The 16,512-nt window shown below is 38.4% G+C and overlaps 1 protein-coding gene across 1 annotated transcript in view; it reads left to right on the forward strand.

The window, feature by feature from the left end:
- Itprid1 (ITPR interacting domain containing 1) overlaps window positions 1–16,512 on the forward strand; it is a 134,457-nt gene that overhangs the window by 58,204 nt on the left and 59,741 nt on the right. Inside the window, exons 8-9 of the mRNA XM_021191565.1 lie at window positions 1,138–1,712; window positions 4,911–4,968. Coding sequence (XP_021047224.1) covers window positions 1,138–1,712; window positions 4,911–4,968 — 633 coding nt within the window. The remainder of the gene's footprint in view (window positions 1–1,137; window positions 1,713–4,910; window positions 4,969–16,512) is intronic.

Genomic DNA, 16,512 nt, shown 5'->3' on the forward strand with positions numbered 1-16,512 from the left:
TAAGATCGTTTATTAATTACTGTTTGTTTCTAGAAAGAATGAAAACAATATGGTACCTTTTAATAACTTTAATAGCCAATCTTTGTTTAATGTTCCCTATTTACATGTTTGCTTTGATGTACATCACAGCTAGGAAAAATATGTAGACAGCCACAATTAACAAAGTTACAAAAAACAAATCCATGAGCATTTACTATATTTGTCATGGAACTAAACACTGCATGCATAATGGGGTCAAACTTACAGTGATGACTGACCTGGGGCTTGGAACCAGGCTTCCTGATTCCATATGCTATTCCACACTTGGGTAATGAATATAATAGGCATGATAATGAGACAACTACTGAATGAAGCCAGGGGAAGCAGACTTAGACAACATCATATTAAGAGCCTGAGATATTGCTTTAGAATGTATTTTATCATTTGCAATGGATATTGGGACTTTGTCCACTAGGATAGCACTACGCAAGTAAGCAAATCCTCAGCCCTAGAGCTTATCTTTTGACATTTGATATTTTACACATAAACTTACAGAGTCACACATCTCTAGGGTTTTAAATGAATTAGCATGTAACAACTATGTTATGTATGAACCTATGAAGTTATGTGTATCCAACCCAGTTTAAAAACTATCAGTTTTCCTCATGATAGAGTGACTATTTGGCGGGTAGGTGTCCCATCTTCAGAAAGAGGGAGTTTTAACAGCCTTCCTCATCTTGGAAACGCACATTATCCATTATTCAAGCTTGTTTCTCTTCTTTTTTAAAATTTATTTATTCTTTACACTTTTTTTTACAGTCCAGACTTTATCCACCTCCCAGTCCACTCTGACTATTCCACATCCTATTCTTCTTACATTTAATTTGCTTACTGTACATGCCTGTGTACATGCCTGTATATCATGACACACATGTGGAGGCTAGAGAACAACTTGTGGGAGTTGGTTTACCATGCGGATTCCAGGGATGAAACTAAAATCTTTGGAATTGGCTACAGACAGCTTTACCTGTTGAGTGATGTCATTGTCCCCCATTATTTAGTTCTTAATATATTATTTACTGAATCAAAGTAGTTTAATGGCAAAAAAAAAAAAAAAAAAAAACTATTGTAAAACTTCTATGGTCCTATATTCTTCAGGTCGGTTCCAACAGTTGGAAATCCTGGATCATGTGACCAATGCCTTCTCTTCTTTGCTGGATGATGTTAAAACCCAACAGAGCCAGCATGAAGAAAAAGCTGAAATACAGGGTATGCAAAATCCCTCATCAAGTGAAGCTAAAGAACATAAGAGAAAAATGAGCCAACTTTTAAGAAGAGCTTCAAGACAGACCAGCAGGATGGATGGTAAGCCAGCACTGTCAAAATCATTCAAGATAGAACATGAGATTTCAACTCTGCCAACCAAGCCATGGGATCCTAGAGTGGAGCTACAGGTGGCTTTCATTAGCCATGATGCAAGTCAAATGCTTCCTTTAACAGACTGTGGTTCTGCCCAAGCCTGCAATGACTTGTCACCTTGTCATCTTCCACATGCTCTTCTGGACAAGCCATGGCCTTGCTCATGCACACTGGCCAAGCAGCCTCCTCATCCCTGTTTGTCTGAGGGGTCAGTTAGAAGGAGAAATTGGAAGGAGAAATGGAATCACATGGACAGACTCAAGAACTTGTCACACATTGTGAGTAAAGGACCAGATTCCTTTGAAATGGAAGAGGTGAGTGCTGTATCTAGTGTTCTGTTCCTACTGGAAATGACCCATGCCACCATCTCTATCTTTTTGCTTTCTTGACTCCATTGATACACTTGATCAAGTTGGGAGACCAACTTTTAGCATTTTACCTTATGGTTCTATCTTAGGATTTTATTGCTGTGAAGAGACTCCATGACCAAGGTAATTCTTATAAAGAAAACATTTAATTGGGGCTGGTTTAGAGTTTTAGAGGTTTAGTCCATTCTCATCATGGCAGGAAGCATGGCAGCCTGCAGACAGACATAGTTCTGGAGGAGGAGAGAGTTCTAAACCTTAATGCAGAGGCAACAGAAGGATACTGTCCCACTAGGCATAGTTTGAGCTTATATGAATTCAAAGCTCTACCTCCACAGTGACATACTTCCTTTAACAAAGCCATACCTCTTCCAATAAGCCACATTTCCTAATAGTGCCACATCCTATGTCCAAGCATTCACATACAGAAATCTATAGGGCCATACCTATTCAAACTACCATAGGTTCCAAATTCAATTTAGTCTGAGACAGTTAAAATCATTTTAGTAGCTTCACACAGAACTAAACTAGTATGAAACCAGCCTTAGTTACTTTTCTTTTGCTGTGTCAAGATATCATGACAAAGGCAATTATAGGAGAAACAGTTCATTCGGAGGCTTACAATTTGGGATGATAAACCCATGATTATCATGGACAGGAAGGAGCATGGCAGTAAGCAATCAGTCATGAGAGCTTACATCCTGAACCATGAGAGCTTACATCCTGATCCTCAGGCACTCTACAGGGAGAGCTGAGAATGATTCTGAAACCTCAAAGCCTACACCAGTGACACACCTCCATCAATAAAACCACACCTCGTAATCCTTTCCAAAGAGTTCCTACAACTGGGAATCTATAAGGTCATTATCAAACACCACACAGATCCACCTATTTTTTTCTTATTTACAACTGAATTTGAGTAATCTCTTACTTTGCTTTCAGTCTATTTTTTTTTATTAAGTATCTCAATGTGGTTTTTATCTACTTTCTATCCATAATTCACCTTCTTTAAGGGGTCAGTTCAATTACTCCCAGTGACAGTTGAATCCAAAATTCCCCTCTGTGTTCTTAAAGCCCCATCATGAAGACCTTGTGAAAAGATGTGTGTATCAGTTGCCTCTTCTGTGCTGAACTCCTGACAGCATCAAGACCAAAGAAAGTGTTCAGAAATGCTTGCCAAAACATGTCATGCAATATCCTTAATAAAACACTAAGAGTGCAGTGAGGGCTTGGAATTTAGGGAGTTCGTTTCCTTTATTTGCTTGTGTCCGGGTTTATTGATATTCATATATGGTGGCCCTGTTTTTCCTGCATTCGCTAATTCTTCAATCTTACTTCTCATTCATATTAATTTGCATTTTATTCTGGTATCTCCTTTTGTATTTAGTTGGTTTTGTGTGTGTGTGTGTGTGTGTGTCTGTCTGTCTGTCTGTCTGTCTGTCTGTCTGTGTGTATGTATTTCCACTTATCTCTGTAATGATAATGGAAAATAGAATGGGACATGAACTTATTGATAACTGTTATTTCATTTAATGCTATTGAATGAGAAAATGCAGCCTAAGTAAAAAGGAGCCAATATCAGGGTTAGTGGCAAATCTAAACATTAAATTTTAAGAATTAAAACTTGTAAAATGTCAGATTTTTTGAGGTATTAAATGACAACCAACATTTTTAAATAATCTGGACAATAGATTTGTCCAGATTATTTATAAATAGGGTTGGCTAAATTCCTTGAAGATAATCTACCATGTTTTCCTCCGGTCCTATTGAATGTTGCTTTTGGCAGTATTTGGCTTGACTACAAAAACTATACTCCCTACAAAAATTATACACAGATTTTTAATGCAAAGGGCAACATATTCTGTGTTTAATTCTACTAAGTAGAATTGAGTCAGTTTCTTTCTTTTTACATTACCAAGCATATTAAATGAATTTCATACTTGTGAAATTCATGCAGTTATGTTACATGACAGATGCTTTTTTATATTCATGATCAATAATCTTTATCCTTCCTTCCTTTGTGAATGGACCATGTATTACAGAAAGCACATATGAGGCCACCCATATTACTGTTAGTTGGCATCTTTATTGGATGCAGACTGCTTCTTTATTTAATCTTTACTGATTTTAAAAACTAATAACAATGGGTCAGGTAGGAAGGTTACACCTGGCATTTATATTAAATTCTTGCACTCTTTTCTTTCTTGATATTTTTCTAATTGAAAAAAAAATGTGCTTTGCAGCATACCAAATTGATTTTTCTTCATGATAATGATGTGGAAAGAGAGTTTTCTCATTACATTTAAAAATGTGATGAAACACATTGGTTTGATCTACTGAAACCAACAAAAGGGAGGCTGGGAAGTACATCTAATTTTCTCTTGGTACAAAAGACTCCTTCCAAATTCTCAAGTGAAAACTTTGACTTCATGACTATATCCTAAAAAGTGAGCTAAACCTAAATCCTACAAAGAAGTAGTCCAAAATGTCAACAGTAACTATTTTCACTGTACGAATCACTTCTTGGTGACACACTTCTACAGTAAGCAGTGTTACTATTTAAAGGTGATAGTTCTGCTTTGTGTTAGCACTAGCTTGGTCATCATTCATAGAATATTATTACTTTCCAAAATATTTCAAAAATAAACTCTGATCTCTCAATATAGAAATAAATCTTGTTGATGTTGTTTTGTGTCTCTCTCTGTGTGTGTGTGTGTGTGTGTGTGTGTGTGTGTGTGTGTGTAAGGAATATGTAGCAGCTGCATTATCTGAATTACTGTGCATAACCTTATCAAGCAATACTTAGCTAGCTTTCTCACATATATTTAATATTATTCAATAGCAAAAGGAGTTCTTACTCACAACTTCTAGAAAGAAGGAGCCTTGATCCTGTCATCCAGAAGTGACTCTCCCCTCCCATAAACTCTTGTAATTCCTTCCGTCTGTTTTGTGGACATCTCATGCCTCCTCTCCTCCTCTTCCTCCTCCTCCTTCTCTTCCTTTTCCCAGAAGCCCATTATATATTACCATCAATTAATGTTTATCCCTCTGCGTGGTTATCAGTTGATAATTATTGCTTATTGGTTAAATAAAGTAAATGTGTCATGAAAATATTTCCAGTGAAATTGATGTATTTTGACATCTTAGGTCCAGAGCTTTGAAGAAGACACTGGCAACCCTCTTATCCTGACATCAGGAATTGTAGGTAAGGATTCAATAATAGATAGGGTTTCATTAATGATCATACAGAGACAGAATGAAATAGCCAATACTTAGCTCAGTTAAAATATATGGAGATTCATTGTGACAACGAATTCTAATCCATTTCTGTATCGTTTGAACTGCAATGTAAGTATACGTGTAAATTTTAAAACACTTTTCAGGGAACTATTCTGTTTCCCTGTGGTTATTGTGTGGTTTGTCCAGCTGGCTCTATGAGCCGCGTGGAGGAGAATGGATTTACCACCTGAGACTGAGTGGGCGATTTCCTCTCCTACTGCCTGGTGCTGGTTGTTGCATAAGTCACACCATTTTACAGGCCTCAGTTTTATCCATAAATAATAAAGAAATCAGTGTGAATAATTTTAATGTTTCCTACTAACACTTGCATTCTAAATTGTTCGTAACCTCATGTCAGACTCTTCATGGACAGAAATTGCCAGGGTGCAGCTTCCCTGGCATGTACATTCATTGGGATGTTCATTCTAGAGTACAGAGTGAGCCTTGCTTTGCTCTTGTTTCTCAACACACACCCCCTCCAGTTACAGCACTCACAGCTGCCATGATCCTTCAGTGAAGCTGGAAGCAGGCAGAGATTAGTCAAGCAAAATAGAGCAGATGAAGCTAGTGTGTTTCCTAGAAGAAAATATGCAAATTTTAAATTTAATTTAGTGTGGTGTCAAACACATCTTTTCCATTACAAAGTGTATGTATGGGTCTCATTTTGCTAAATGCTGTTTAGAAATTATGCATTAGTAATTATAGGGTCCTGCTGATTATATAAATTGTTATCCTGCTCTTCAAGTAATTACCACATAACCTGCACTGAGATTTATAAGACAAAAATAAGCATCTGTTTTCCATCTAATTGAATGCTTCACAATGAAGCTGGAGGTCCCCTTGTCAAAAGGAACTGCCTTCCTTGACATTCAATTAGGAGGTCTACTGATATCACATAAGCCATCCCAATTATTCCAAAAAGATTACGTGGGAAGTTGAGCAAATTAGGAGACTAAAGTGAGAGAGGTGGTAATTTACCTAATAAGAAAAATCTGGACAAGTCGGGTTCTCTCTTTCTCTCTCTCTCTCTCTCTCTCTCTCTCTCTCTCTCTCTCTCNCTCNCTCNCTCCCTCCCTCCCTCCCTCCCTCTCCCTCTCCCTTCCTCCCTCGCCCCCTCCATGTCTGTTTGTCTCTCTATCATTTTTGTCATTTTCCTTAATTTTCAAAAATAGTGTTTTGCCAAAGTATGGTAACATGTCTGTAATCTCAGAGTGTAGGAGGCCAAGGCAGGAGGATGGCAAATTTGAGGCCAGCCTGGGCTACCCTGTCTCCAAACAACTGGATAAAAATATGACTACAATCAGAGTCAAATGAAATGAGTAAATGAAGCAAGAAAAGTATCCTGTATCATGTTTATCCTGCATCACATATATACATGGTGGCACTGAACTTTAATCCCAGCACTCAGGATGCAGAGGCAGGCGGATTTCTGAGTTCGAGGCCAGCCTGGTCTACAAAGTGAGTTAGTTCCAGGACAGCCAGGGCTATACAGAGAAACCCTGTCTCAAAAAACCACACACACACACACACATAAAAAAGATTAATTAATTAATTTAGATCCTAAATGCTGCTCCCCTTCTGGGTCCCTCCCTCACCAAGTCTCTCTCACCATCTCTCTCTCACCTTTCCCTCTGAGAAAGTGGGACACCTCCCTTGGTATCTCTCCACCCTGGCACATCAAGTCTCTGCCAGATTAGGTGCATCCTCTCCCACTGATGTGCCCTGTGGGGTCTCATTCCAGCCTGTGTGTGTTCTTTGGCTAGTGACTCAGTCTCTGGGAGCTCCCAGGGGTCCAGTTTTGTTGACTCTGTTGGTCTTCCTGTGGGGTTCCTATCTACTTCTGGACCTTCAATTCCCCCCCCCCGAATTCTTTCATAAGTGTCACCCACCTCCACCTTATGTTTGGTTGTGGGTATCTGCATCTATTTCTGTCCACTGCTGAGTAGAGTCTCTCAGAGGACAGTTATGTTAGTCTCCTCTTTACTAGTATAACAGAGTATCATTAATAATGTCAGGGATTGATGTTTGCCTGTGGGATGGAATTTGAGTTGGGCCAGTTACTGGTTGGCCTTTCCTTTGGTCTCTGTTCCATTCCCGCATTGTTTTTTAGACAGAACTAGCTTTGGGTCAAAAGCTCAGTGGGTGTGTTGGTGGACCTATCCTTCTACGGGGGGTCAGGTGCACCTAGCTACAGGAGATATCCTCTTCAGGTTCCATGTTCCTACTGTTAGGCATCTCAGTGAAAGTTGCCTGCATTGACTCCTGGGAGCCCCTCCTATCCCAGGCCTCTGGGACTTCCTAGAGATCCCCCAACCCCAGACAGCTGCAGATTTTCATTCATTCCCCTGGCACACTGTCTCTCTCCTATCTCTCCTTTCACCTAATTTTCCCTCCCCTTCTTCCCCCTTCCACTTCCCTCCCTCCCCCTGCCTCCTAGGACTATTTTGTTTCCCCTTCTAAATATGATTCAAGCAAACTTTCTCGGGCCCTCCTTCTCATTTAACTTATCTTGGTCAGTGGGGTGAATCGTGGGTCTTCTCTCCTTTATGGTTAATATGCACTTATCAGAGAGTACATGACATGTGTGTTCTTTTAGGTCTGAGTTACCTCATCCAGGGTATTTTCTAGTTCTGTTTGCCTGCAAAATTCATGATGTCCTTGTTTTTATACCTGTATATTCCATTGTGTAAGTGAACCAAATTTTCTGTATCCATTCTTCAATTGAGGGACATCTTGGTTGTTTCCGGTTTCTGGCTATTACAAATAAAGCTGCTATGAACATCGAGCAGGACATGCCCTTGGGGTATTGTGGGGCATCTTTTGAGTATATGCCCAGGAATGGTATAGCTGGATTTTCAGGTAGAAATATTTCCAATTTTCTGAGAATCACCAGATTGATTTCCAGAGTAGTTGTACAAGTTTGCATTCCCATCAGCAATGGAGGAGTGTTCTGCTTTCTCCACATCCTCACCAGCATGTGCTATCACTTGAGCTTTTGATCTTAGCCATTCTGACCGAAGTAAGGTGGAATCTCAGGGCCTTTATGATTTGCAGTTCCCTTATGACTAAAGATGTTGAGCATTTCTTTAAGTGCTTCTCAACCATTTGAGATTCCTCTGTTGAGAATTCTGTTTAGCTCTGTGTCCCACTTTAAAATTGGGTTATTTGGTTTGTTGTTTAACTTCTTGAGTTCTTTATGTATTTTGGATATTAGCCCTGTGTCAGATGTAGAATTAGTGGAGATTTTTCCCAATCTGTAGGCAGGCTTTTTGTCCTATTGACAGTGTATTTTGACTTACAGGAAGCTTTTCAGCTTCATGAGGTTCCATTTGTCAATTGTTCCTCTTAGAGCCCGAGCCACTGGTGCTCTGCTCAGGAAGTTGTCTCCTGCACTAGTGCATTCAAGACTCTTTCTCACTTTCTCTTCTATCAGGTTTGGTGTATCGGGTTTTATGTTGAGGTCCTTGGTCCATTTGGACTCGGGTTTGATGCAGGACGATGAATAAATAAATAAATAAATAAATAAATAAATAAATATTTTTTGTATTGTTCAGGATTGTTTTGTATTTTGGGGGTTTTTGTTGTTTTTTTTTTTTTTAATTTTCCATATGAAGTTTAGAATTGTACTTTTAAGGTCTATAAAACGTGTTGTAAATTTGATGGGGATTGCATTAAATCTGTAGATTGCTTTTGGTAAGATGGCCATTTTTACTATGTTACTCCTACCTATCCAAGATCATGGGACATCCTTCTGTCTTCTGATATATTCTTCTATTTCTTTCTTCTGGGTTTTGAAGTTCTTTTTGTACAGATTTTTAATTGCTTGGTTAGAGTTACACCTAGATTTTTATATTATTTGTGGCTGTTGTTTCTCTAATTTCTTTCTCTGTCTGTGAATCAATTCTATAAAGGATGGCTGCTGATTTCTTTGAGTTAATTTTATATTCAGCCACTTTGTTGAAATTCTTTACCAGCTATAGGAGTTCTCTGGTAGAATTTTGGGGATTGCTTATGTATATTTTATATTGTCTGCAAACAGTGATATCTTGACTTCCTCCTTTCCAATTTGTATTCCTTTGATCTTCTCTTGTTGTCTTATTGCTCTACCTAGAACTTCAAGAACTATATTGAATAAATAGGGGGAGAGTGGGTAGCCTTGTCTTGTCCCTGATTTTAAAGGAATTGCTTTAAGTTTCTCTCCATTTAATTTGATATTGGCTATTGGTTTGCTGTATATTGCTTTTATTATGTTTAGTTATGTGCCTTGAATCCTTGAAAAGGTGTTGGATTTTGCCAAAAGCCTTTTCAGCATCTAATGAGATAATCATGTCATTTTACTCTTTCAGTTTGTTTATATAGAGTATCACATTGATGGATTTTTGTGTATTGAACTGTCTCTGCATCCCTTGCATGAAGGCTGCTTGCTCATGGAAAATGCAGTTGTTGATGTGCTCTTGGATTTGGATTGCAAGAATTTTATTAAGTATTTTTGTGTAAAATATGTGAAACTGGTCTGAGGTTCACTTTCTTTGTTGAGTCTTTGTGTGGTTTATATCAGGGTTATTGTGGTTTCATATAATGAATTAGGTAGTGTTCCTTCTGTTTCTATTTTGTGGAATAGTTTGAGGAGTATTGACATTATCTCTTCTTTTAATGTCTGGTAGTGAAGGGCTAAAAATTAATAAGCTGCCTAGCTACCCAAAAGAAGAAGTGGGGTCTGTGAAAACATGAACTTTTCACCCTCCCTTGCTGCACAATGGTTCCCGGAGCATTCCTGAGCNGAAAGTTTCCTGGAACAATCACAATGTCCCAAAGCCCCTGGTCATAATGATCCAANGCCCCTGTGGAATGTCACCACCCTAACCACAATGTCACAAAGCCCTGGCTGTGTTGCCTAGTGTTACACATGACTAGCATATGACCTAACTGTATGGGCAGTCTATGATTTTAGAGTTCCCCTTTTCCCTCCCCTTTTCTCCCCCTGGCTTGTGGTTTTCTCCTTTATAAGCTCTGTAAAAATTCAGGTCGTCGTCGAACTCCTCTACCCCTGCGTGGTGTATGAGTTTCGACCCCAGCATGCTGGCCTGAGCTCTTGTCTTGTCCTGTCTTCAATAAACTTCCTCGTGTGTTTACAGCAAGTCGGTCTCAGCGTCCTACTGGGTGCTCGTCCTTCCCGAGACTGGAGGGGGGGGGGGGGGGCTCCCTTCGGGGGTCTTTCAGTAGAATTCTGCTCTAAAACCATGTGGCCCTGGATTTTTTTTCTCTTTTCTTTTCTTTCCTTTTCCTTTCCTTTTCCTTTTCCTTTTTCTTCTTTCTTTCTTTCTTTCTTTCTTTCTTTCTTTCTTTCTCTCTCTCTCTCTCTCTCTCTCTCTCTCTCTCTCTCTCTCTCTTTCTTCTTTCTTTCTTTCTGTTTTGTTAGGAGACTTTAAGTGAGTACTTCTTTTTCCTTGGGGTATGGGACTGTTTAGTTTATGTAAACTTGACTTAACTTTGGTACGTAGTATCTGTCCAGAAATTTCATTTATATTTTCCAGTTTGTGGAGTACAAGCTTTTGAAGTAAGACCTAAGACTTTTGGATTTCTGTTTCTGTTGTTATGTCTCCCTTTTCATTTCTGATGTTTTTAGTTTGGATACTGTCTCTGTGCCTTTTTGTTAGTTTAGCTAAGGGTTTGTCCATCTTCTTGATTTTCTCAAAGAACCAGCTTTTGGTTTTGTTTGTAGTGTTGTCTTTGTTTCTATTTGATTGATTTCAGCCCTGAGTTTGACTATTTTCTGTTGTGGTAATTCTCCAACCCAAATATGCCCCAGCAATTAAACCACAACTCAATTAATAGGAATACACGCCACTACACTACCATTCCCCCATCTGTGAGAGCCCTTATAACTTGAGGTTTTCCCTAGCCATGTGCTTCTGCTCCTCCTGGTGTTTCTCTTCCACCTCCTCTGTCCTCTTGCCCAACTTTCAGCTCCACCTTCCTTTCTTCTGCCCAATCATCAGCTATCCTTTATTTTACAAATTAAGGTGGGATGAAGATTTACAGGATATCACCTGAGCGCTGACTCATTCCTAGTTCAAAACCCCTGCCAGGAGAATAGAATTGGAATCAAATTACAAATAGCCCCAGTGCTATCCACAACAATTTCCTGCTGTCTGCTCCTCTTGGGTGTGTTTGCTTCTTTTTGTTCTAGAGCTTAAAGGTGTGCTGTTAAGTTGTTAGGTTGAGATATCTCCAATTACTTTATGAAGGCACTTAGTACTATGAATTTTCCTCTTAGCACTGCTTTCATTTGTGTCCCATGAGTTTGGGCATGTTTTGCCTTCATTTTCATTGAATTCTAGGAAGTCTTTTAATTTCTTTCTTTATGTCTTTCCTGACCAAGTTATTATTGAGTAGAGAGTTGGTCAGTTTCCATGAGTATGTGGGCTTTCTGTTGTGTCTGTTGTTACTGAAGTTCAGCTTTAATCTGTGGTGATCTGATAGGATACAAGGGGTTATTTCAATCTTCTTGTATATATTGAGGCTTGCTTTGTGCCTGATTATACGGTCATTTTTGGAGATGGTTCCGTGAGGGGCTGAGAAGAAGGTATATTCTTTTGGTTTGGGGTGAAAGGTTCTTTAGGTATCTGTTAAATCCTTTTGATTCATAATATCTGCTAGTTTCACTGTGCCTCTGTATAGTTTGTGTTTCTGTGATCTGTCCATTGGTGATAGTGGGGTGGTGAAGCGCCCCCACACGCACACACTATTATTATGTGGGGTTCAATGTGTGTTTTGAGTTTTTAGTAAGTTTCTTTTATGAATATGGGTGCCCTTGCCTTTGGGGCATAGATGCTCAGAATTGAGACATTACCTTGGTGGATTTTTCATTTGATGAATATGAAGTGTCCGTCCCCATCTCTTTTGATAGCTTTTGGTTGAAAGTCTATTTTATTAAATATTCAAATTGCGACTCCAGCTTGTTTCTTGAGTCCATTTGCTTGGAGATCCTTTTTCTAGTCCTTTACTCTGAGGTAGTTCATATGCAGCATAAGGATAGATCCTGTTTATGTATCCAGTCTGTTACATGTGCACTTTTATTGGTGAATTAATTGCACCTGTTGATGTTGAGAGATATTAATGACCAATATTGTTAGTTCTTGTTAGTTTGATATTGAAGGTGTTACTGTGTGTGATTCTCTTCTTTTGGTTTTGCTGTGAGTTGATTAATTTCTTGTGTTTTATTGGGTGTAGTTGCCCTCTTTGTGTCATAGTTTTCCTTCTATTACCCTCTGTAGAGCTGTATTAGTTGAAATATATTATTTACATTTTTTTCATGGAGTATCTTGGTTTCTCCATCTATGGCAATTGAGCGTTTTGATGGGTATAGTAGTCTGGGCTGATATCTGTAATCTCTTTGAGTCTGCAAGAAATCTGTCCAGGATTTTCTGGCTTTTAGTGTCTCTGTTGAGAAGTCAGGTATAATTCTGATAAAGGTCTGCCTTTATTTGTTACTTGACCTTTTCCCCTTACAATTTTTAATATTCTTTCTTTGTTCTGCACATTTGGTGGTTTGGTTATTATTGGCAGCAAAAGAACTTTCTTTTCTGGTCCAATCTATGTGGTATATCGTGAACATTTATAGTTTATAGCCATCTCTTTCTTTAGGTTGGAGAAGTTTTCTCCTATGATTTGTTAAAGATGTTTTCTGACCCTTTGAACTGGATATCTTTACCCTTTCTCTTCCTATTATCCCTTGAATTAGTCTTTTCATAGTATTTCAAATTTCTTCGATGTTTTGAGTTAGAAACTTCTTACATTTAGCACTTTCTTTGATCGATGTATCTATTCCCTCTATGGAATCTTCTATGCCTGAGATTCTCTCTTTCATCTTTTATATTCTGTTGGTGATGCTTGTGTCTGTGGTTCCTGATCTCTTTACTAGATTTTCTATCTCCAGAGTTGCCTCCATTCGTGTTATCTTTATTATTTCTGTCCTAGGGTTTCACTACTGTGAACAGACACCATGACCATGGCAACTATTATAAGGACAATATCTAATTGGAGCTCGCTTATAGGTTCAGATGTTCAGTCCATTATCATCAAGGTGGAAGCATGGCAGCATCCAGTAGGCATGGTGTAGGAGGAACTGAGAGTTCTACATGATGTTCCAAAGGCAAACAGGAGAAGACAAACTTCCTGGCAGCTAGGATGAGGGTGTTAAAGCCCATACCCACAGCAATACTCCCTGGGCCAAGCTACAAACCAGCACAGCTTCTATTTCCATTTTTAGGTGTTGGATGGTTTTGTCAATATCCTTCACCTGTTTGATTGTATTTTTCTGTATGTGGCAGGAGGATTTTGTTTTCTCATCCAATCTCTTTAGTATTCTCTAAGCTTCTTATACATTTATAGTTTATAGTCATATCTTTATTTAGGTTAGGTAAGTCTTCTCCTATGATTTTGTTGAATATGTTTTCTGGTCCTTTGAACTTGGAATCTTCACCCTCTTCTACTCCTATTATTCTTAGGATTGGTCTTTTCATAGTATTCCATATTTCCTGGATCTTTTGAGTTAGAGACTTTAAGGGACTTATTTGTTTCCTCTTTAAGGGATTCTACCTGTTTGATTGTGTTTTCCTGTATTTATTTAAGGGAATTATTTCTATCCTCTCTATCATCTTCATGAGATAGGATTTAAGGTCACAGTCTTGCCCTTCAGGTAGGTTAGGATATCCAGGGCTTACATGTTATCTTGGTTTCTGTCGATTATGTTCTTGTGCTTGCCTTTTGACATTTAGTTGTCTCTGTTGGTGTGAGTTGGTGTTGGTTGGTGTGAGTGTCCTGCATTGGAGTAGGCTCCCAGGTGACAGGTGGAGCTGTAAGTCTGGAGTTTGAGCAGGCTTCCTGGGAGGCAGGTAGAGATGTGGGGTGGGATGTAGTGCAGTGTGCTGCTGTGCTACCCACTCGGGTGCTGGCATAGAGCACAAGGAATATGGCTATACTACATTTTTTTTTTAAATTCACAATTATAAAGATGACTTCATCTAAAAGATGAAAGCACATGAGTTTCTTCCTTGCCAGCAGACTATAACTGGCTAGTTGTAGGGTATTAGTTGCTGATTTGTAATCCCTTGACTGCTTCCTGGATCTGGGCGTGTCTGTTCTTAGAGCTGTTTCTCTGAGAACCCAGTCCCATGCTGTATAGAGGTGTCTCATGTAGACATCCTGGTAGACATCCTTGAATGAACTTCCATATGAGTGATCCATCCTTGATGCCCACTCTAGTCAACTTTTGAGCTGACTCCAGCCCAAAATACAGTGGCAACCATACAGCCTAGCAAGTCAGCCTACATAGCTGTGGGAAGCAATTGTTTAATATTGTCACATATTACAGATACATAATCGAGAGCACATAAATATCTCATAAATATTATTAAGGCTCAGTTGCCTCTATTCATGCACAAAATTCTGAATGTTAGAAAAAGATATAACTATTCAATGCATGAATTTGAACAAAGTGAGTTTTTTTTTTATAGGAGATCAGGAGCAAAACTATAAATACTAAATTTCTGCATACCTTCTCAAAAGTTAATGCTGGTGTTGGTTCTGAACAAGAAAAACAGTGTAGGGGAATCTGTGTGGATAATTCCAATAGAAGACCCATTAAGGGATTAAAGAAAACGGTTTACTAAAAGAACACAATACATCAATTATGTCATCCAAATGAATCACATGTAACTATTGGACTAATCAGGATATACATTTCCTGTTACTTTAGAAAATAAACAAACATGGAAAACTTGCTACAAGATTTGGCACTTTGAAATCTCATTATTTAAAAGAAATATCTGCTTCTAAAACACTAATTAAAAGGAACATTCAGGACTCACTGGAGGAGTTCGTTCCCAGTGAGAAGCATGAGGAAAGTCCATGCCTCAGATCGGTCCTCCAGGGCAGCCATTCTGTTCAGGTCTAGCATGCAAGGCCTGATTCTGTGTCTGATGATAGGCAGCTTTCCCATAAATAACTGAAAATCCCAAACATAGTGTTTCTAAAAGTTCTACATAAAGACATTGAAAATAGAATGTTAGCAGGCAAACAGTTGAGGGTTTCAATGCTTGAGAAAAAGGAATAGCACCTTGGGTAGGTTTTTCAAAGAAAGCAGAATCCTTCTCCTGCCTGAGGTGGACTTATTTGGCACCCTTCCAAAACTGAAGCAGAAAACTGTGAAACAAGCTCCCCTCCAAGATAAAAATCAGAAAACAAAGTCTGGGATAAACATAGAAGGATTCAAAAAAGTAAAGAGGCGTTAACTCCCAGAAGGAGATGGTCATTCTGGGGAATCCCCAAATTCTAGGTGTGAAATCTGACCATAGCTCCATACTTGAAGTAAACATGCATCAGAAAGTCCAAGAGATAGCAAAGGCTAGAAGAAGTGAAAAAACAATCCATTCGGGATAATAGGTAGCTACCCCTTAAAGGTTCCTTACATCCTGAAACTGCAACTATTCTCAATGTCTAGGTACAATAAAATCTATTAAACATATGAAGAAATAAGAAAATATAAACAGTGCTTACCAAAACAAACATATAAACAAACAACAACAACAACAAACAAGTAATTGAGAAAAGTCATAAGAAACACTAAATTTTGGAATCATCAAATATCATCAAGCTAAATATTACAAAAGAAAATATGCTCAAAATAAGTAAAATTATTTAAAATTACAAAAGTAAAATAGAAATGATGCTATAGAAAAACAATAAGTTATATAAATGTTATAGTTCACACTTAAGAGAAGGAGTTTAACAGTAAGCTGAGTAAGGGTCACAACCCCAGCATCTAAGGGGTACCACAAATTTGAGGCCAGACTGTTCTACATACTTTGTCCTCCTCCTCCCTGCATATTTTTAAACTCCAAATTGAAAATATTAAAAAGACTTGGAGAGCTTTAACATATATGTGTTACAGTTTACAGATGTACCTATCAATAGAAAGTATTCAATAATATAAAAAGGGTAAATGAAAAAGTATCTGTGATATAGGAAGCTATAGAAAAATTTTGAGGACCAAATATACATTTGATTGCATATATAGAGGACTTGGTTAAGGAGAACTGTACAGGAGAAACATTTTGAAAAAGTGATTTTCCATAACCTACTCATAAATGTGCATATGCAAATATAAATTGGAAAAACTTAGCAAATACCAACAGGATAAATGCATAGAATGCTACATGTCAAAGTGTTAGGGACAAAGTCATGAAGACCTACTGGAAGAGAGCATGTTCAAATGGACACAGAAGAATGATGTAAAGATTTGAAAGGCAAGGGCCTTCTCATCAGAAAAGATGAAGGCCATGGGATAATACTTGTAAGCCAGAATCTGATTTCAGCAAAGTGCCTGAGAAAAGATGATAAAGATACCCTCAGACCACACTAACTAAAATACCTCCCCAGAGGCTTATATTCTGCCAGTAATACTCAA

The sequence above is a fragment of the Mus pahari genome, chromosome 2, assembly GCF_900095145.1.
Source record: "Mus pahari chromosome 2, PAHARI_EIJ_v1.1, whole genome shotgun sequence".
NCBI classification, from domain to species: Eukaryota; Metazoa; Chordata; class Mammalia; order Rodentia; family Muridae; genus Mus; species Mus pahari.